Source organism: Martes martes (genome assembly GCF_963455335.1).
Source record: "Martes martes genome assembly, chromosome: 2".
In the NCBI taxonomy this organism is placed as follows: domain Eukaryota; kingdom Metazoa; phylum Chordata; class Mammalia; order Carnivora; family Mustelidae; genus Martes; species Martes martes.
The window spans coordinates 157,306,779-157,328,149 of NC_137889.1; the positions used below are offsets into that span (position 1 = coordinate 157,306,779).

At 34.7% G+C, this 21,371-nt stretch overlaps 1 protein-coding gene across 1 annotated transcript; it reads right to left on the bottom strand.

Moving 5' to 3' along the window:
• Nucleotides 1–9,240: 9,240 nt before the first annotated feature.
• LOC308338617 (large ribosomal subunit protein uL4-like) lies at nt 9,241–10,607 on the bottom strand. Its single transcript, XM_080796848.1, is given in 2 exon segments — nt 9,241–10,045; nt 10,049–10,607. Coding segments are annotated over 2 exon segments (1,260 nt in total). The 5' UTR covers nt 10,577–10,607; the 3' UTR covers nt 9,241–9,313.
• Nucleotides 10,608–21,371: the final 10,764 nt, after the last annotated feature.

The window sequence follows — 21,371 nt, forward strand, 5'->3', positions numbered from 1 at the left end:
AACTGTGAAACGGGGGGATAGAAATATTCCTATTGCATAGAGTGGGTGAGAATTAAAAAAGTTAATCTTTATAAAGACTTTAGAAGAGTAAGACAGTAACAGTGGTTGATAAATGAACTATCCCCTCCTTCCTTCCTATATACTTAATTTTTATGACTATATTCACTTCTTCTATTCAGCATCTACACATACTCCTTAGAAAAAGATATCATCTCCATGCTGTCCTTCACTAACAAATGCATTTTTTTTCTTCCCATTCACAGCCAAACATATCAGAAAAGTCTGAATTCTGTCGCCACATCTGTTTCTCCTTTTCACTCTACAACCTTCTAAAATCTGGATTCGACTTCCCCCACTCTGCTGAACCTGCTCTTGTCAATGTCAGAGATGATGGCCTTGTAGTTAAATCCAATAAATAATTTCCAAGCCTTATCTACCTGAACACTTGGCAGAGTTTGACACTATTGACTGCTCCTTTCTTGAAATGCCCTCTTCTTATGACTTATCTCTTACTGCACTCTCCTTTTTTGCCTTATACTTCTCTGACCGTTTCATTTTCACCTCTTTTGTGAGCTTCTCTTTCTCCTTGGTCTACCCTTTAATTATTGGCAATCTTCAGAATTCTTCCCTAAGCCCCTTTACCTTCTTATTTAAAAAAAAAAATCCCCTGGCTAATATTTTCTGCTTCCAGGGCATCAGTTTCTCTCTATAACATGATGGATCCCAGTCTATCAGTCTCTAGCTCAGATGAGGAAGTGTAGGACAGTGTTTAAGAACATGAATTCTAGAGATAAATGTATGTTCAAGGTTTATATTCTTACTCTGCCAGTTTACTACGTATGTGATGAAAAATGATTTAACTTGTCTAAGCTTCAGATCAGTTCTTTATAAAATAATGGTAAGCATAATTTGCTTCATATTCTATATAAGAAAACATGTATACATTGCTTAGGAGAATTAGTGATGTCTAAAAATATTTAATGTATTCTATCTATTGCTGATTACCTCTACCTTCAGGTTTTTTTTTTTTTTTGGTACCTTTAGATCTTTCTATTAGCCTGTATGACAACTGGCTATTTGAAATGACCATTTGATTGTCCATGAAGTCCTCAGAAGCCAACTCTGAATATATTTTCCCAACCCCTTTTCATTGTGCATTTCTTAACTTATTGTGTGGCATAGTGACCAATAAGAACTTCATTCCTAACATTATCTTCTTATTTGTATCATTTTAATATCTGTGCATTTGTAGTTATGTCACCCTTTCCATTTTTAATATTGTTTATTTTTTCTCCTCTTTTTTTCTTTGAGAAGTCCTCATAGATATTTGTCTATTTGTTAGTGTCTTCAAAGAACCCACTTTTACGTCTTTTAAAAATAATTTTATAATTGTTTTGCATTTATTGTTTCTGCTCTTAAGTTTATTATGTCCTTTCTTTTTTTTTAATGTCAGGGTTTCTGTCCTATCTTCCTTAGTTGCACACTAACTCATTAATATTCAGCTTTTTATTAAAATATAAGAACTTAGTAAATTTCCTGCTAAACAAAAGTTTTAATATGCAGTATGTTTGCTATCATTAGGTTATAAAAATTTGGAATAATATGTGAGTTATTTATGGGTGCATGTGTGTGTGGCTACTATTTTCAATTAATGGCCTTGTATTGACCATAGTTTGGGATTTGTTAAAATTTACCTTATGATCCAATGTATAATCTTTACAAATCTTTAGATGTTTAAAAAGAGTTCATATTCCCTTATTCTCAGGTGCAGGACTCCATAGAAATCTATTATCTCCAGATTTTAGTTTTGTTGAAGTTTTTTCTATTTTGTTTATTACCTTTTCTAGATTAATCTGTCAAGAATTGAGGAAAGTATGTTAAATTTGTCACAAGGATGAAGGATTTAGTAACTTTTCTTAGTAGCTTTATTTATTTATTTATTTTATATATATATATTTTTTTAAGATTTTATTTATTTGACAGAGATCACAAGTAGGCAGAGAGGCAGGCAGAGAGAGAGAGGAAGGGAAGCAGGCTCCCCGCTGAGCAGAGAGCCCGATGCGGGGCTCGATCCCAGGACCCTGAGATCATGACCTGAGCCGAAGGCAGAGACTTTAACCCACTGAGTCACTCAGGTGCCCCATTAGCTTTATTTTGAAATAATTTTTTTTGGAGTATATAAATATATACTTATCAGAGAATCCTGATATATATAGTCTTTTATCATTATGTAATAACAACTTACATCCCTAAAAGTATTTCCTATCTTAAGATTTATTTTTTCCCTATTAAAATAGTTATGTCAGCTTTCTTTTGGTTAGTATTTGTTTTGTATATATTTTTCATCATTTTACTTTATACTTTTTCGTGTCTTTAATTTTTAGCTATTTCTCTATAAACAGCATATAGCTTCACTTTAAAATCCAATTTGCTAAACTGTTTCTTGATAAGTATAATACATATATTTATTTCTGTGATTATGATATATTATACCTGTTTCTACTATTTAACTTTTTACTTTTTATTTGTTTTTCTTTTACCATCCATCTTACTATTTTAAAATTTGAGTTCATACTTTTTCCTCATTCCATATTTTTTTAATAAACCCTTGGAAATTTAGTTTTAGAAAGTTCAAAATTTAATAGTACCTTAATCCTCCTTCATAACAATTTAACAACCATAGGACCTATTAAATTGATCATTCTTCCTTGCATAATATGGACATGATCTGTTCTAGTTTGACTTCCCATCTTCCTTCAATACATTTTGTAGAATTTTCTTTAATTTAGTTTTCTTGTGTTGACTTCTTAGTTTTATTCATCTTCACATGGCTTTTGTATAGTCTTCTCCAAAGGTGGCTTTTGATGGTTATACCATTCTAAGTTAGCAGTTATTTCCCTCAGCACTTGGAAGATATCTTCCAACTATCTTCTGATTGCCAGTGTTGTTCTAATTATTCATTTGTTGGTCATCTGTTCTCTCTCTTTGGCTGATTTTTAGTTATTTAAATTATTTTTATTTCACAGTTATACAAGAATTATATTCTACCTTTTAAGTTGAAGATATTCTAATGTAAGACTCACTAGAATAAGGAATAAAAGATGAGTCACCACAATGGACAGTGTTCAGAGGAAAAGTCTAGGATTTGTGTCCCTGCTATGTTACTTCTTAGCTGTGTGATGTTGGACAAGTTACAAAACCTCCTTAAGTCCCAGAATTCCCCTCATTCAAGTAAGGATAACAATATCAACCTCAGAGGGTTGTCAAGAAGACCGAATGAGATCACATGTAGAAACAATGAGCTCCGTGCCTATTGCAGAGAAGTATCCAAGAGATTATGTTAAGTCAAGAAAAGACACTTTAGATTTAGATTACCAGTCGTGGACTGTGAGCTGCTAGAGTTGTCAAAGTCCAGGGAAATAGTCTGATAAAGTTATATAAATTAATCACCAAAATAGCTAACACCGATGGACACTTACCATGTCTCTTAAATTGCTCTTAAAGGTTTTTCTTTGTCTTTATTCTTCAGCAGTTTTACTGCAATTTGCTTCAGTTTTAATTTTTTTTATGTTTATCTTGTTGGAGGATCAGGATGTTTCCTGAATTTGTGGATCTATATTTTCATCAATCCTGAAAAATCTATAATCTCTCTAAATACTGCCTCTCTTCTATTCTCACCAGCTGGGACTGATTTACATGCATGCTAAAACTACTTACATTATCCTTTATATCATTAATACTTTAGATTTTTTTTTTTTTCTTTTTTTGGTCTCTCTGGTTCCTATTGACTATTTTGGGATATATATTCTAGTTCACTAATTCTCTCTTCAGCTGTTATCATTCTGTTTAACTTAAGTCAGTTGAAGTTTTTACTTCAAGCACGATATATTTCATTTTAGAAGTTATATAGTTAAAACTGTATCTATCCATTTCTAATAAAGTTTTTATTGAGAACATTTAAGATTGAAGTGTCTATCTTATTATCCTTCAAGTACATGAATTTCTATATTCAGTGTCTGAAATTTCCATCAACTGCAGGGATTTTTGGTTTAATTTCTTGTTTTTATCTTTTTGCTGATGCTCAGACATGGAGAGCATTTCAACCCTTTCTGAGGATCTAGGCTCAGTACTAGAGACTCAAGTCCCCCTTCCCAATCTCTTAAAGTTTCCTGATGGCATTGCTGCTATTGCTGATTTCTTAGGGGACCAAAATTATTGATATTCCAGTAGATCTGGTCTCCCTGTCTTTTTAGCCTTAGCTCTGTCCTCAGTCACAGTTTATATATGCTCTTTGTTTCTTGTATCTTCCTTTCTTCCATGATTCCTGTGTTTTTGTCTTTCTTAAAGACAGAAGACATGGGGAAATGTCTTTAATAAAGAAAGAAGGCATGGAGAACTTAGGAACTGTCTCTATCTCCTGAAAAACTGGAGATGGCTCAAATATAGTCATTGCAGGCTTGGGTTGTTTTACAGCAATCATTTTGACTCTTTCTTCCTTAATCCCTAGATCCAATCAACTACATATTTATATCAATTTATCTTCCAAACAAATGAACAAAGAAAAAGTCAAAAGCCATGAACCTCTAAAATCTACTATTTCTTCCCATAGCTACTGCCTATACTCCTATTAAGATTACCACCATCTCCTGCCTGGATTGCTTTAACAGTCTCCCAGCTTTCTTCATATTCCCAATCTGGTTTACATCCAATCCATTATCTTTCATGCAATTAGAATTGTCTTACTGAAGTATAAGACTAAACATATATATTTGGTACTTAAGACCATCTACACCCTTTCTTTCCTTCAGACAAAGTTTTTCATGGTTTTCTCCTGTGGTCCCTGATTAAATCACTATTGCTTACACTCTGATCTTATCTTTCATTAGCATTCCACCCGAACTCTCACATTCTACATGACAGTCAATATAAATTCTTCATCATGTTTTCTTATATTATGCACTCTCTAGCTTTTTGAACTCTGAATAAGCTATTTCCTTTTTCTGATACCTCCTTCCTTCCAGACCCTTACTCCCATCTCGGTTTCTGATTGATGAATAATCACTCCTGAATAGACTCTACTCATCATCCATGGCCAAACTTAGTCTTTTATTATAGCACTTACTACACTTTAGAGTAATTTATTTTTACTTGCTTGCATTCCCAACTAGACTATACACCCCATGAAAACAAGTACTGTCTACCTTGTTTGTTCTTGTGTACCAGATACTTAGTCAAGTGCCTTGCCTTTGGATGTTTGGTAAATAATTATTGAATGAATGAAATAAAGTCAAGATAGTTTTACAAATAGTAAGAGAGGAGCTCTGAAAAGGAACAGAAATGAAATTTCCAGATACAATCACACAGTCTCTAATTCTTACTTTTTTCTTTACAAAATATAAACTTCAATAGAGATTGCTTAAATAAAGGCCTTGTATATAATAAAGGCTCAATATTTTATTCAAGAAATAAAATATTGACTGGTTACAATTAGTAATATCCTTGCATTTCTCTAAATAAAGCTTACAGTGAAAATGAAATGATGAAAACCCTTGATTACTTGATCTATTGAAATATTTTTTCCTTACTATTTACATATAGCATAGTCATCATTATTTTATCTTGGGTCTGCTTTCACACAAATTTTCCTAATTGGTATTTGAATCCTATGATTTTCACTTAGCCAGAGTCCAGCTTAGCCACAGTTTCCCACATTCTATACCACCCACTGTCTCTATCCATTTTGTGCTGTCAGAGGCACATCAAGCAGCCTCTGAGTGTAATCACATCAAAATCGATTTTCATGGCTGAGAGAAAAATAATGGAAATTTCTCTAATGTAGTAAATGTATGTGTTCCTTTTGGTTAACCAAAATAGACTATATATCAGACCTGTCAAAATTAAGTTTTCTTGATTCAGTGCTCTTGCACCGACTTGTATACAAATTATAAAGGCATGCTGTGGAGCACCATGATGCAATCTTCCTGCTTCCCTGGTCTGCTTCTGCATATATCTCAAATGAATAATTTCACCAATTTATCAAGGTACAACCCACCTACAGTCTGAATCTCCAAGCAACCTGCTCAACGTTAGAATAGTACCTTAAACCTATCCTTCTTAGATCAATTAATTCTATTAGGAGACCTTCCCAAACAGTAGCTATGGTGACATTTGGCGTGGGGGAATGGGGTGGGGTGGAGAACGTGTGTGGAGACTAAGAACCAAATTCAAATACCACCTTTCAGGACTTTTTCCTCTTTTTCTTTCTTTCTTTTTTTTTTTTTTTTTTCAAATTTTTCTTTTTTGTAATTTGGCCCCAGGAATCGCATATTTAGGATTTTATTAGTATTTGGTTCTTTGAAGCCATTCAAGGTGATCAACCATGTTAAAATGATAATATTCCAATAAGATGGTCATTCTATGTATACTTTTTATATCATATTCTCAGAACAGATATATCTTGAAAACAATTAGAAAATTTCCCTTTTTACTTTCTTGGTAGGTATAGCCACAGCTGTGTGGTAATTTTGACAGTGAATTTTAATCTGAATGATCCAGGTTGATAGTCTATCTTCTTTTAATCATAACAGTCCTCTACTATATTTTTAAGTATCAAAATAATTGCTAAAAGATGGCTTATAATAATTAGTAATGTTTGCATTACTAAGGATGGAAATGAGATTCAATATGTTAAAAAAATGACTCATGATATATTGCTGAAAGTTGCTGACCAATCAACCAAATCTTTTATTAGCATCTAGCAGCCATTTATAACCAGCAAGAATTAAACCCAAAACTACTACAAGTTTAGTATCTCTAATGTATTATGCTGAAATTCCAGGTTTTCATATCCTTTGCCTAAGAGAGGTAAGAATGAGTATACACTAAAATGTGCATCTTATAAAAAATGCCAATATGTGTTCCAAAGAAACTTCAGGCAGTATGAATAGTATCATAAAAACAAAACAACAACAAAAAAATAAGATAAGATAAAATTTAATTTAATTTAATTTAAAAAAATTTTTCTAATGTTTATCCTTTTAAAATCATGGTTTGTTTCTTAGTTCTATTTTTTTTTTCTTTTTTTTTTCACTTAAAACTGATTCTTTTGGGCACCTGGGTGGCTCAGTCATTAATTGTCTGCCTTTGGCTCAAGTCATGATCCCAGAATCCTGGGATCAAGCCCCACATCCAGCTCCCTGCTCCATGGGAAGCCTGCTTCTCCCTCTCCCACTCCCCTTGCTTGTGTTGCCTCTATGACCATCTCTCTCTCTCAAATAAATAAAATCTTAAAAAGAAAAAAAAGAAAAAAAAACAAAACTAATTATTCTGAGGCTTGTTTGAAAATATAATCAGTTCTTAGAGTTCAGTAGTCATGAACAGTAATGAAAAATTACTTTGCATGTATGGTAATAGAAACCTTTTATTTACTTATTTTATTTTTTAAAGATTTTATTTATTTACTTTAGCGAGAGAGAGAGAGAGAGAGAGAGGGAGAAAGTGGTGGGAGGGGAAAAGGGAGAAGGAGAGAGAGAGAGAGAGAGAGATAATCCCCAGCAGACTCTCCGCTGAGCAGGGAGCTGGACTTGGGCCTTGGTCCCATGACTCAAGAGATCGTCACCCAAGCCATAACCAAGAATCAAAAGCTTAACTAACTGAGTCACCCAGGTGCCCCAGTGGAAACCTTTTTAAAAGCCAAATTGTTGTTTTAAAATCCTGGGATTTTGAACAACGTAACATGGGGACATATATGAATAGACAGAGGTAGTGTCATTTTTTAATAGTCAAATTTATTAATCTTTAATCATTTGATTGTACAGTTAATAATATTTAGAAAGACTTTTTTAAAAGCAAGCAATATGGAATTATAGAAAAAACATGGCACTTAGAATTGGGAGTTTTGTATTTTAACTTAACACTTTCTAAGTCTGGTGCATCAAACACCTCATCACTATACAAACCCTTTTCAGCACTTATTTTTAAATTAAAAAAACAAAAACACAAATTTCTTGAGCTTTAATTCTATATGAAGCTAACAAAATATTCCTTATATGTCTTTATAGCTTTAAAAACCTTTAATTATTATTATTTCTTTTTGCCATTCTTTGAAAACTCTTTGAGACATTTAGGATTTTCAATACCTGATGGCAGAACTTTTCACATGTATAATAATTAATTATAGACTGACGTCTGAACTGAATTTGGTAACATTCTCTTTCAAAGATTGATGAAAATGTTGCAAAAGGCTAATCTAACTAGGGTGAAAAGAAATCCATTCATACTCCTTAACAGACTTTCAGTTCTAGATATTCCCACTTCTGGGTGACAAGTCTGATGTAATGTATATTAGCATAATTGATAGAAAAATTGATCCACTATAAAGACAAGAAGGAAGAACTGACAAGGGAAGACTTCCTTCTGGAAACATAGATTTGAAAAATATAATTTCTGGCTTGTATTTAACAGTAGGAATTCTTTTACTTGCCCAGGCATCATTATGAAAAATGTCCCTCATGATCTGCAAATATTTTTTAACTAGAGTAGCTATATAAATTAATAGTGAACCACCATTATAGTATAATTTATTTACTTATACATACTTTGGTGGCTCTATGGCTATATATTTCAATTCAAGTGGCCCAATCATACACTAAACTCTGTTAATGCCTGGGTAACTACTGTGTGAGTTCAATACATCAGCATTATAAAATGGATCATATGTGTTTTATGCATTTAATGAAGTTGTTAAGTGAACATTTACTCATTCATTTACAAGTATTTATTGCACTTACTCCTGCAAGCTCAGTGCTAGATGCTATCATTTAAATTCTTTACAGTGGCAAGAGTTGGGGATATTTCTAGTATTTTGCTCTCTAAGTTCAAATTTTTCATCAACAATTTATAATATTAACTGGGACAACTTACTTAACCTTTCTCTGTTCTTCTTTACCCGTATATAAAATAGGATAATAAGAGTGTGGGAAGTCATGGGAACTCTGTGATAATTAGATGTACTAATGCATTCAAGTGTTACTCATGGCAAAGTGTTATACACAATAATTGGTGTTATTTTTTCTTCATTGTATATACACAAAACTGAGGCTATGAAAGAAAAACACCTCACTTATGGGGAAAATAAGGAATAAGTAGAGGAGAGGGGATACAGACTCTATTTCTCTACGTTGAAAGTCTCTACTCTTTTTAAAAGTTATTTCTTTTTTTTTTTTTTTTTTTGCTTCTCAATGGCTTTGATCATGTCTTTATTCAAAATTAGCTGTCCAAAATTATTTGACTTTTATGAATAAACGTTAAGTTTTTAGGCAGCAGGCTTCTCTGCAGTGGGTTTCTTTTCTGCAGGCTTCTTATCAGCTGCTGGTTTCTTGGTAGCTGCAGCCTTTTTCCCCACCACAGGTTTCTTCTGCTTCTTCACACTAACAACCTTCTTTCCTTTCTTCCCTACCACAGGCTTCTTGCCTGGAACTCCCTTCTCATCTGATTTGGCTTCTAAGGCTGCCGCCGCCTTATCCATCCGGAGTTTGTGATTCTTGGCCTGGCGAAGAGTGGTGTTCCGGCGCATGGTCTTTGCATAGGGGTTTAGCTTCAACATGATTCTCAGGTTCTTCAGTGGATTCTTCTTCAGGACCCTGCGATGAATCTTCTTGCGTGGTGCTCGGAGGGCTCTTTGGATCTCTGGACTTTTCAAGATTCTGCTAAGGTCTGTATTAAGCATCTTATGCATGGGAAGGTTGTAGTTACTCTTGAGGGAGGCAGCCTTACACCAAGTGCCATATAGATCATCTAACTTGAGGAAAGCACTTTCAGTCCAAATGCAGAAACGTCCCACATGCCCACCAGGAGCAAGTTTCAAAATGTTCAGTTTGCTTACATTAAGTAAAGTAATTCCAGGAATGTTTCTGAAGGCCTTGATGATACCATTGTCTTCATTGTAGATGATGCAGGGTCCCCTGCACTGGATACGACGACGGTTTCTTATTTTGTCCTTGCCAGCTCTCATTCGCTGAGAGGCATAGACCTTTTTGATATCATTTCAGGCTTTAAGTTTTTTAAGAAGCAAAATAGCCTCCTTGGTCTTCTTGTAGCCTTCAACTTTATCTTCAAGCACCAAAGGAAGTTCAGGAACTTCCTCTATACGATGACCTTTAGACATGACCAGCGCTGGTAAGGCTGAGGCAGCCAGGGCAAAGCAGATGGCATATCGCTTCTGTGTCGTGTTCACTCTGTGATGCCAGTGGCGCCAGGTTTTGGTGGGTGCAAACATGCGGCCCCCACGACACATATTTCCAAAGACACCCTGGCCAGCACGGTGAGTCCCACCGCCTCGAACTCTGGGAATTCGAGCCACAGCTCTGCCAGTACCCCAAGACTCAGCACTGGTTTGATGACCTGCTAATTCACTGACAGCATATGGCTGTCTGTTGTTTTTGCGCAAGTTGGTGTGAACAAATTTCACAATATCTGATCGAATGGGAGCCTTGAACACAGCAGGCAAAGTAACATTTTTGCCAGATGATTCCCCCTTTTCCAAGTACACAGATATCAATGGGCCAGCACACGCCATCGCGGGGAGAGGAGAAGGCCACGCTCCTCTCAACCCGGTGGCTCCTATAGGAAAAGGTTAAAAGTTATTTCTATCAACATAATACCTCTGCATTGTTTTTAAAAGTTAAGTCTTAAAATGAATGGGAAGTCTTAAAATGAATGCTCATAACTCAAATAACATGCTAACATTCCTCTTTCTTGATTTATTAACTTCATCATTATTTATTGCCTACTTATTATGAAATAGGAAGAAAACACCCAAACGTCCCCACTGTCTACTTTGCATTCTTTCCTTCTTCCAATACAGTTTTATCAAAATTGTTCAGATAAAGCAATTTTCAGTGTTTACATTATAGTTGCTAAGTAATTATTTTTCACTCCCGAGCCAAGTCAAGCACTATATTTCAATTACCTTTCCTGTGCAATATTTTGAGTTTTTTCCATATTTAAATAATTTTCTTGAATTAATTTTTGCTTAATTGTCTTTGTCCCTATCAATTTTTCATTAACTCTTCAAAAAATATCAGACCATATTCCCTTTTATTTATGGTCAAAAACATTACATCACCTGTTTGTTTCTCTGTTCTCCCTGGAGACATCATTCCTAAAGGCCCCATTCTCCTACTCCCTTCTCTACTTGCATCTTAGACCTGCTGTCTTGCTCTCATTAGAGACTACCTTTCTCCCCTTTTCATGGTGTATCCATTCTTTCCTTGATTCGGGTTCTTTTTTCTCAGTTACTTCTTGTTATGATGTAACATAATTTAAAATGTTAGAATGGTTGCTGGTTTGAAAGCTTACCTGATGAACATTGCTGTCTATTCCCAAATTTGATTGATAGTTGGCTAGAGATAGAATTCTCTGTTGAAAGAGAAAAATACATTATTTTTTAGATTTTGAAATCATTGCTCCACTGTTGTTAGTTTCTAGTTTTGAGATGTCAGTTGCCATTCTTTTTCTCCATCCTTTAAATATGACCTGTTTGTTTTTTCCACGGGAATATTTAGATCTTAATTTATTTTAGTTTCAGAAATTTTATGAAATATGACATAGTATGGGTATATTATTCTGCACACCAGGGCAATTTTAATTTTGAGAAATTTCCTTGCATTATTTCTTTAGTGATTTCCTTTTTTTTTTCCTGTTCTTTTTTTCTGGCATTTATATTAGTCAGATGAGTGACCTACTGATTTATCACTTATCATTTAAAAATTCCCTTTCTTACCTACTTTTTGAAAATTTTGGCCTTTTGATTCTATTTTCCTAAAGATTACTATTGAGGCCAAAATGTATATGAAAAAATGCTCAATGACACTGCTCACCATGGAAATGCAAACCAAAACCACAATGAGATATCACTTCACACCTGTTAAGTATGGCTATTATTAAAAAAAAAAAAAAAACAAGTATTAATGAAATTGGAACCCTTGCCCACTGTTTTGCAGAATGCAAAATAGTGGTGCTGCTAAGGAAAAGAGTATAGAGTCTTCTCAAAACACTAAGAGTAGAATGCCCTATGATCCAGAAATACCACTTCTAGGCATTTTTCAAAAAAAAAAAGGAAATCAGGATCTCAAAGAGGTATTAGGCTTCTCATGTTCACTATAGCACTATTCGCAATAACTCAGATGTAAAAATAACCTAAGTCTCAGTTAGTGGATGAATGCATAAAGAAAATGGGATATATATATCTGACGGTAAATTATTCTGCCTTAAAAAAGAAAGAAATACTATAATAGATGACACCATGGATGGACTTTGAAGACATGCTAAGTGAAATAAAACAATTACAGAAGAATACATACTTCATGATTCCACTTATATGAGGTATCTAAAATAGTCAAACTCATAGAATTTAAAAAATAGAATGGTGCTTGCCAGGTTGGAGAGAGAGAAATTAGAAGTTGCTAATTAATGTGTATAAAACTTCTATTATGAAAGATGAATATGTTCTAGAGATCTATTGTATAACACTGTGCCTCTAGATAATTAATGCTGTATTGCATACCTAAGGTTCTATTAGGATGGTAGGATCTTATGTTAAGTATCCTTATCATGGTAATAAAAACAAGATTTATGTTAAATTTTTAATTGAAACCATCTTTTCAAATCATTTATTGTTCTCTATTTTTCTTTCTTTCTTTTTTTTTTAATTCTTTTTTTCTGTAATTGTTCTCATTTCATGAATGCAATATCTTCTTAAAATCTCCAAGGTTAAAATTTAGGGTAATTTGTGTGTTTTAAGATTTGTTCTGATCCTTGTTTGTCTCTATTTATGGCAAGTTCCTTCTGACTGTTATTTGCTTTAATCTCCTTTCATGCTGAGGCTTTCCATACATGTCTGATGATTCTTGACTGCTGACTCATACTTAAAATTAAAGCACTAAAGAAATGATTGGAAGATCCATGTGCAAGACTTTATTGCAGAGTGATAGAGTTAGGATTGTAGCACTCTTTGTTCCAACATATTTAAATGATGTCCATTTCTGCATATCCTTCTGTTCACTCTCTAAGCCCATTAGTCATCTCATATTTCCAGAGAAGAATCTTCCAATCCATCACCTATAAAGGTAGAGGGGAAAAGATGAAGAATAAATCTCTCTGCCAAAGGTCTTAGAACTAACAAGGAGAAGGATGTGGATCTTAGGTTCTACATGTAGACTTTTTTGAATACTCTGTTTTCAAAACTCTGCTTCTTATCTGCCAGATCTTGAGAATCTTGGCTTAATTTCTCCGCATAGCAAGTTTTCTCCTGCCAGGAGAGAAAAGGATGTTTACCCAGCTACAGGGGATGAAGACAGAGTCCCAAGAACTAACTCCTCTTTGTTCAAACTTTCAACAAGTTACAGGTCATAAAAAAACCTTTTAAGGTAGTTGATGCCTCAAATTCCTGAGCTTTCTAAAGTTTTGCAACATGGGTTTGCTTGCCTGTCATTTGGTATCTCAACTGTAGATAATTACCATATTTATTGATGATAAGATGAAATAATTTTCTCATTTTAATATTTTTGAATGTGGGGACCCACATTACAGTGAATCACATTGTGGAAGGTTGTCTTTTCCAAAGATGGTTGTAATAGTATCTTCATCTAGCATGCTCTGTTTTCATGGTAACCTTGCCATTATTTCATCAAAGTAAGGAATACATGTCTTTTCTCCTTGAAATTGGTTGAACTTTGGAGCTGTCTTGTTCAATAATGTGGAGTGTATGTGAAGCTGTGTGATTTGAAGATAAGTCCTAAAGAGCAATATGGCTCTGCCCAGCTATCTCTCTTGGGATATTTGTCCTTATAAATAGTTACTTTGCTCTGAGGAAGTCCAGGCTACATGTAAAGTCTGAATATACCTATTTCTAAATTTTTTTTAAATTTATTTATTTGTTAGAGAGCGAGCGAGCGAGCACAGGCAGACAGAGTGGTAGGCAGAGGCAGAGGGAGAAGCAGGCTCCCCGCGGAGCAAGGAGCCCGATGTGGGACTCGATCCCAGGACGCTGGGATCATGACCTGAGCCGAAGGCAGCTGCTTAACCAACTGAGCCACCCAGGCGTCCCTGAATATACCTATTTCAACCAATAGGCCCAGTTGAAGTCCCAGATGACAGTTAACAGTAATCATCATCCATGTAAGTGAAGCAGACTTTGAGAGGATGACAGCCCCAGCAAGCATTGTGGTCACAACCGTATGAGATTTCCAGATCCAGCCAGGCCCAGTCAACCCTTGGAAGTGTGAGAGATAATAATGAAATTATTATTGTTGATGTAAGCTACTAAATTTGAGATGGTTTGTTACATAGCAATAGATAAGTGGACATTCATAATCATAAATATTTATAATTATATTTGGCAGTGATTTTTCTTTCTCAATGAAACAAATTAATGGTGCATCTTATAATAAATGGCAACTAAGATTAAGAAAATATATTCATATTCCACTTTCTCTGTCTTGTTAACTCCTCTTTTGCTCTCTGTGTTCCAAAAATGTGTTGTCCTATCAGGATTACTGGTGCTTCCCCTGGAGATTTTATACCCTTCCTTTATTTTATTTTCATTTTAGTGAGATTATTAGGAGATGTGGTTGACTATGTTCAATCTGCTGGGTATAGTTGTACTCATCATATTGTACATGAGGTTGTAGTTTCAGCACTAATCCTAAAGACAGTGTTGTGCAGTTTGTGTTTGTTGGTTGGTTTGTTTGCTTGTTTGCTTTCCCATAACTATCCAGGTCTTATTTCTTTACCTTAGTGTTACAAGGTTCCTGGTTAGAAACAATTAGTTAAAGGAAGAACAGTCTGCACAAATAATAGAAATAGAACCAAAAATGGACCAGAATTACTTGGGGAGTGGCAATAGAAGTCAATATAACTTTCTGATCTTCAGTTTTCATAAGCACAAAATAAAAATTTTAGTTCTAACAGGAATTTCAGGTGACAGTTTAATGAGATAATACATGTGAAACTATACCTAATACACAGTATATCTCTAATAAATAAGTACATAGTATATCTCTAATAAATAAATATGTAGTATATCTCTAATAAATAAGACAAAGCTTTCCCACTGGCAAAAGGTACATAAGTAATTTAAATTAGGCCATAACCAAGTTCCCTTCCAGGAATTTGAATATTAAACTGAGCAATCCAGGGATTAAAAATGGTCAGATTTTGCTCATCCCAAGGCTAGCACTTTGAAAAAATTTCCCACTAATTCTTGTTTCTTAGATCTCTGCAACTGCCTTATCTCCCCTTGCTGGTATGTTTCTTCAACTCTTCCTTTGAATCACTGAACAATTCTATCTTTTCTTAATAAATTTCCAGTTTTGCTCAAAATAATTAGGATTTATTTCTGTTGCATGTACCCCAAAAATATCAATTGGTACATTGATATTCTGAGAATTCATTTCTAACAAAAAAATAAGCCATATTTGAAGATAGATATGACTTGATATAAATGAGGGTAATTTAACCAGCTTATAATTTTCCATGTCCTTTCCATAAAATATCTCCTTATTCTCAGAATAGGCTATTCTTGCATGCATTGAAGCCAAGATTATTCACTTCCCATATCTTTAAGATTTCAACAAATACAAGAGTACATAATGATGTACTTGGGAATATATGAAAGTTAAGTCTAAAATAGAGTAAGATCAAATGGCTATACCTTGAAAGCAAAATTTATTTCAAATATGTTAAGATAACCAAAATTAGCTTCATAGGACAGGTAAACATATTAAGTACACTTACTTAGAATTCTGGTTGGAAAATTTGCTATGATACATTAAATCAACTTATAATTTAAAATTCATATATCACTTGAAGGTTTTCTCCTACTAGCATTTAGTTGGTATGGTGGTAAACTGAAGCAAGTCCTTTGTGAGCTGTTGTTTAAATAAAGCGCAGGAGACACATTCATATGATGGGCCTCTGAACACTTTGCCAAATTATAATTATCCATAAACAAAGACCAGAAACCCAGAAAAAAATCTATTAGTATTGCCATGCCTTCTTAAAGCTCTGCCTTTGATTATTTCTATTGCTACCCAGAGTCATATTATTACCAGCTGATGGGTGGCACAGATGGCTCAAAGCAGAGAGGTTTGTTTCTGTCATGGTTTGCACTATTTCTTCATGCCTTTTCCTATAGAGTTTTGGTGGATTTCAATTTACTTTATTTCACATGTAATTGTTTCACTGCTTTGTTGTTGTTTTTACTTAATTAGTGAGGATGTGGTTATGTGGATAGGGCCCTTGCTCTCATTGAACTCGTGGTAACTGAAGATGGCTCTGTTTATTGCCCTTCTGCTGTTTGTTTGGGAGATGGCCCTGAACTATTTGGCTTCACCATGGGGCAAGAAGCTGGCCCTGAGTTCTGAGATCCTCAGCCTGGTATCTGAGCATGTATGCATATAGTATCTTTGGCTTTTTATGGCTTTTACAGCTTTAATCTTTGTCTTATCCTCCTTCTCTCGTTCACCCTTTCTCCCTCCCTTTCTCCCTATCCCCTGCTCTCTCACATATGTGTGCACTCTCTCTCTGCATGCAGTTGCGTGCATGCGCGCGCATGTGCACACACACACACACAGTTTTCACCATTCATTGCCATTTTGATCATTGCTATGTGTAAGAGATGTTCAGTAATATATAAACAGCAAAACTATTACCCTAAGCTTTCCAATTTAGGATTACTTTCCAATTTCTATGTGTGCTATTTCTGTTCGTTTTCTTTTCTGCTCTCTCATTAGGCTTATGAATTTTTCTGCTCTACTACAAATCTTTAGCTTGCCTAGGAATTTGCAGAAACAGAAGCTGTAGGCCTCTCCTACATTGGTGAATCCATGGAAGGTGTTAGGGAGACTTCAATGACTCCATCTTTGTCCTGTTCCCGTGATCTTTGATAGAAATTTTCCAATGCCAGCTAGCAATTCAGCCTGATTTCTCTCTCCACAGACTTTCATCTCTTTTACACTTTAAGAATCAATTTTAGGTCCTAGGATTATTTTATTTCACCTTCCTGAAAGTTTCATTTAATATACTCTGCTTTTTAAACTTTATATGTATTCAAAAGTTCATAGGCAATGAATCTCTAGAACATGTGCAGATATAGTATTTCCATGTAGTTTCCACCATATCCTTTATATGTGACTGTCAGAATTATATTTCAGAGTAAGGACCAAAGGGGCTTTTAGGAGAATGGTATTTCATTAACTTACCTTCTGGAATTTTAACTGTTATCAGCTGTACAGTTTAGTTTTATTACAACAGACATTATTGTGATAACTTTTCCTACTTTATCTTTGCAATTTATTGGAGCAGTTAATTTCTCAAAAAGTAAGAGCATTTTTTCTCATTAGAAATTCCTTCATGGCCTCTTTGATACATGTTCCTTGCTATTTAGAAGAACTGCTGATAAGTGATTTTGACTTGTATCCTCAATAATGTGAGATGTTTAACAGAAACTTGGCAAACCACTTAGGGGCTGAAGCCATTTCTTAAAACCAGCCCCAACTGAATAATTTCTGTCCCATTACTGCCACCAACATTCAAAAAGTTCCCATAAAACAATGACCAGTCAAATATACTTATGAACTTCCTAAGGACAAAAATTTTACTTTGTGTAATGAATCACTTTTTTCCCCAAGATTATTGTTTCTCCATTTAGTTATATATCCCCCATATTTGACAGCATTGAGTTTTAAAGATGAAATCTATTAGCTCAAAGTAAGTGGGAGAAATCTCAATTATCCAGCAAATATGTGCTCTGTATAACTCCAAACCATGCAACTCAATCATCCAAATTACCTTCTTTGACCAAACGAGCCCACAAAAGCCAGTCTCCTTTTCTCTTTGTCATACTAAAACTACTCTGTCTGCACAAATGTTATCTCTAGTCTCTATTTTTGTATGTATTTCTATATTTTCATGTATTTTTTTCTCTCTTAGACTTTGATATTCTTGTGTTTATTTGTCCAGTTGTTTCCTCACACAGCTCTATCAAGATAAAGGAGGAGAATTTACATCTGAAAACATGACCTAAATGCAACAACCTTCAGGGAATGTAGTAAGTGGTAAATAGGAGGCAAGAAATAGACAAGAAACCTTCGATTTGCGTAGGACAGGTACTAAGAAAAGAAAAGGAAAGAAAAGGATGATACAGACTGTGATGAAAAGATCACAGACTATTTTAACTAGCAAAACATAAAAGCTGTCCATAGGCATTCCTCTTTAGATTTGTTAAGTTTCTCTTTCCACAGGGAACATTTCTCTTATAAATCTGCAAGGTGAGTAGTCCATTCAGAGCTCCAAGATTCTATCCCCTTCCTTCTGGGTTTATAAACAGGTCTCACTAGTGAATCTAGTCCAGTTGGGTAAGTCAATGTTAATTAACTATATGAGATTAATAACAACTCCAGTATTCCTGGATGTTTCCCATAGGCCTACAGAGGTACAGGTATTTTCCATACATTATTTTTTTCATTCCCTTTTGCAGTCCTTTAATGTAATTATTGTCCCGAGTTTATAATTGGGGAAGCTCAGGTGTGAGAGGTGAAGTAACTTTCTCAAGATTACCGGAGCACCATGATACCTGGATTTGGATTTATGTCTTTTTCACTTTGTTCTACCTGAATGCTTTAAAGATGGTTTCTGTGTCCTCTCCACTTACTTTATCATATGTCCACTATCCACCAAAATTTTATCAAGATTGTATTTGATGCTTTCTAATTTGGACAAAAATAATAGTTATAGTGTTCTGCTTAATTGGAGTTATAATTTACCTTTATTTCATTGAAAGCTCACTTTAGGCTGTCACTCATATTTATAATACAAGCCCACTCATTAATAACATTTTACTTTTTTCCTAACCTAAGTACTCCTTAAGGTTTGGTAATTGGGTAATTTTTGCATCTATTACAGTGCTATGTCCAAGGCACTGGATCATAAACAAGACCCACAGAGCTGTGCTTCAACTAGCTGAAACACTAAGATCCAAATGCAGAGAAATGACAGAACCTAAAGTAAGTCAGCAGCTGAGTACTGGTGAGTTTTGTAGGCTTTTTCAAAAAAGGTAAGCTTCAAGAATGTTTCTTGAAAATTAAGTAAGAAAATGAACTTGGTCTTTGGGAAGGTATGAAACAACACCAAAAATGGAGTTTACATGACACAGAAAAAATTTCAGAAGGGCAGTGGAAGGAAAATAGAGAAAATCAGAAGGTTTAGAAAAGAAAGAATCCAAGAATCACCCCATTTATGCAAGGCAAAGCAAAGGGGGTACTGCAGGTTTAGGAAGGACAAATGATTGGCAGAATGGAGACGAAAGGAGCCTTGATAACATTATTCTGAATTGCTAATGAAAAGGCTATACAACATCCAAAGCCAGAGCATTCCCTAAGTGTCTCCTACACTGATGCTGTCTGAGTATTGGGAGGAAGAGTAAGGAGTGGTTCAGCCTTTAATTCCACATATCAAACCACAGGGAACTTGGACAAATCTTTATGTCTTCCTCAAGTTTTGAAGGTCGAAGCTAGAAGACTTTTTAAGGATTTGTCTATTATGATTCATCATTTAACATACAAGGAAACTAAGTTTCACTAGGTCCAGAGACTTGACTGAAATCACAATGGGTGTGGATTTTAAAATAGAGCAGTTTACTATTTAGGCTACTTTCTATGCTTTGGTAACAAAGAATTTCTAAAACTGATTGACTCAATTAACGTCCAGGGAAGGGATTTCACAGGGTCCTCTGGGGACCCTGCCAACTTTAACATATGGCTTCCAAAACTTATCTTGAACATGTCTAACCACTTGAACTTTACCTGAGCCCTGTGATTCTGGAAAACAGTGAGGGTTAAGAAATCCCCCTGACTCTTGTGTGTCCTGAGAAATGGCAGACTGTAAAGAATCACCCTTTCCAATATGACTTACCTAAGTAAGACTCATGAGGAACCCTCTGTTTACCTATGACAGGGCTAGACATGAATCAAAAGTCTTATTCTTTGCCTCAGAGACAATTAGTTGAATTACTTATTTCCAATGATCAACTGGAACAAAATATTTGTTAATTAAATTTTGGTTGAGTTTCTCTCCTCCCCCCTGGATTTTGACCCACTCTCAACCTGAGCCAGCATACATCCTTCTCCTGGGAACAGGCTGGCCTCAGAGGAAAACATTCTCTACTCTGCTCTCAAGTCACACAACCCTTTTATGTATCCCACACTCAGTTCATTTTAGCTTTGGGGCTTGAATCTGGGTCTGCTGCATAACTCTATGATCTACCTTCTTTATGTATCAGTTTCTTCATTTAAAAACAATGAAAAAGTAGAATCCGTCTCATAGAGTTTGGAGAAATATTAAATGAGAAACTGCAGGTAGAATGCTTAGTCTACTACCTCCATACAATAATCACCACAAATGATAGTTTTCCGCATAGAACAATTCCTGGTATTTTGATATCCACTGCATCTCAAACTTCTCACAATGATAAAGTAACAATATAGGAAGGCTATTATTATTATTATCATTTTACATAAAAGAGATCTGAGACTCACTAAGATTAAGGAATTTTTCTCAGATCAAACAGAGTAATAGGGTATCTGGAATTCAGAATTTATTTTCTCTGACTATAATTTCCATCTCTGTCATCTCCTTCATCTTACCTCATGCAATTTCCTAACTTCTAGAGAACATTACATAATTAACATCCCGTGATTTTAAGGGGGAAAACATTCTTTGCTTTATTGAATCACTTTACTCAAATGAAATATAAAGACACAGTTCTCCAAAAATGCATGCAAAAATAAGAAATATCTTACTTATTTTCTCAAACTAAATTATTGAGCAGCAGATGTCTATGTAGAGAGTTCCACTGAAGTTTTTGAATCTGTTATTCCTCATCAACAAGACCAATGCACATGGCATGAAGCAGTCAAAAAAGATGTGCTGAATGTGCTGAAAAGAAAGAGGAAAATATGGCAGTACTTTTGAGAAAATGATACTCAAATAGGACCACAGAATAGGGGAGTTGTAAATGATGCTAATGTTGTTATATGCAGAGCCAAAGGCATACTTCTGTTTTGTTCTTGGATTAATGATGATTGCAGACTTTCTTTACAATTTCAATTTTGTTACCTACTTCAATTCCATCTAAATTTTGGGAAAGGAGCAGCGTGTTAAAATTGTTTATTGGGGGACTTGGGGCTGCTTTTTTGATGAACTTAAAGAGAAAACTTAGGAATCAGTATTTGGGGAACTTAAATCTGTCTATTTATCCATCTATTCATTCATTCAGCAAACATTTACAGAATCCCTATTATATCTGTGCCATT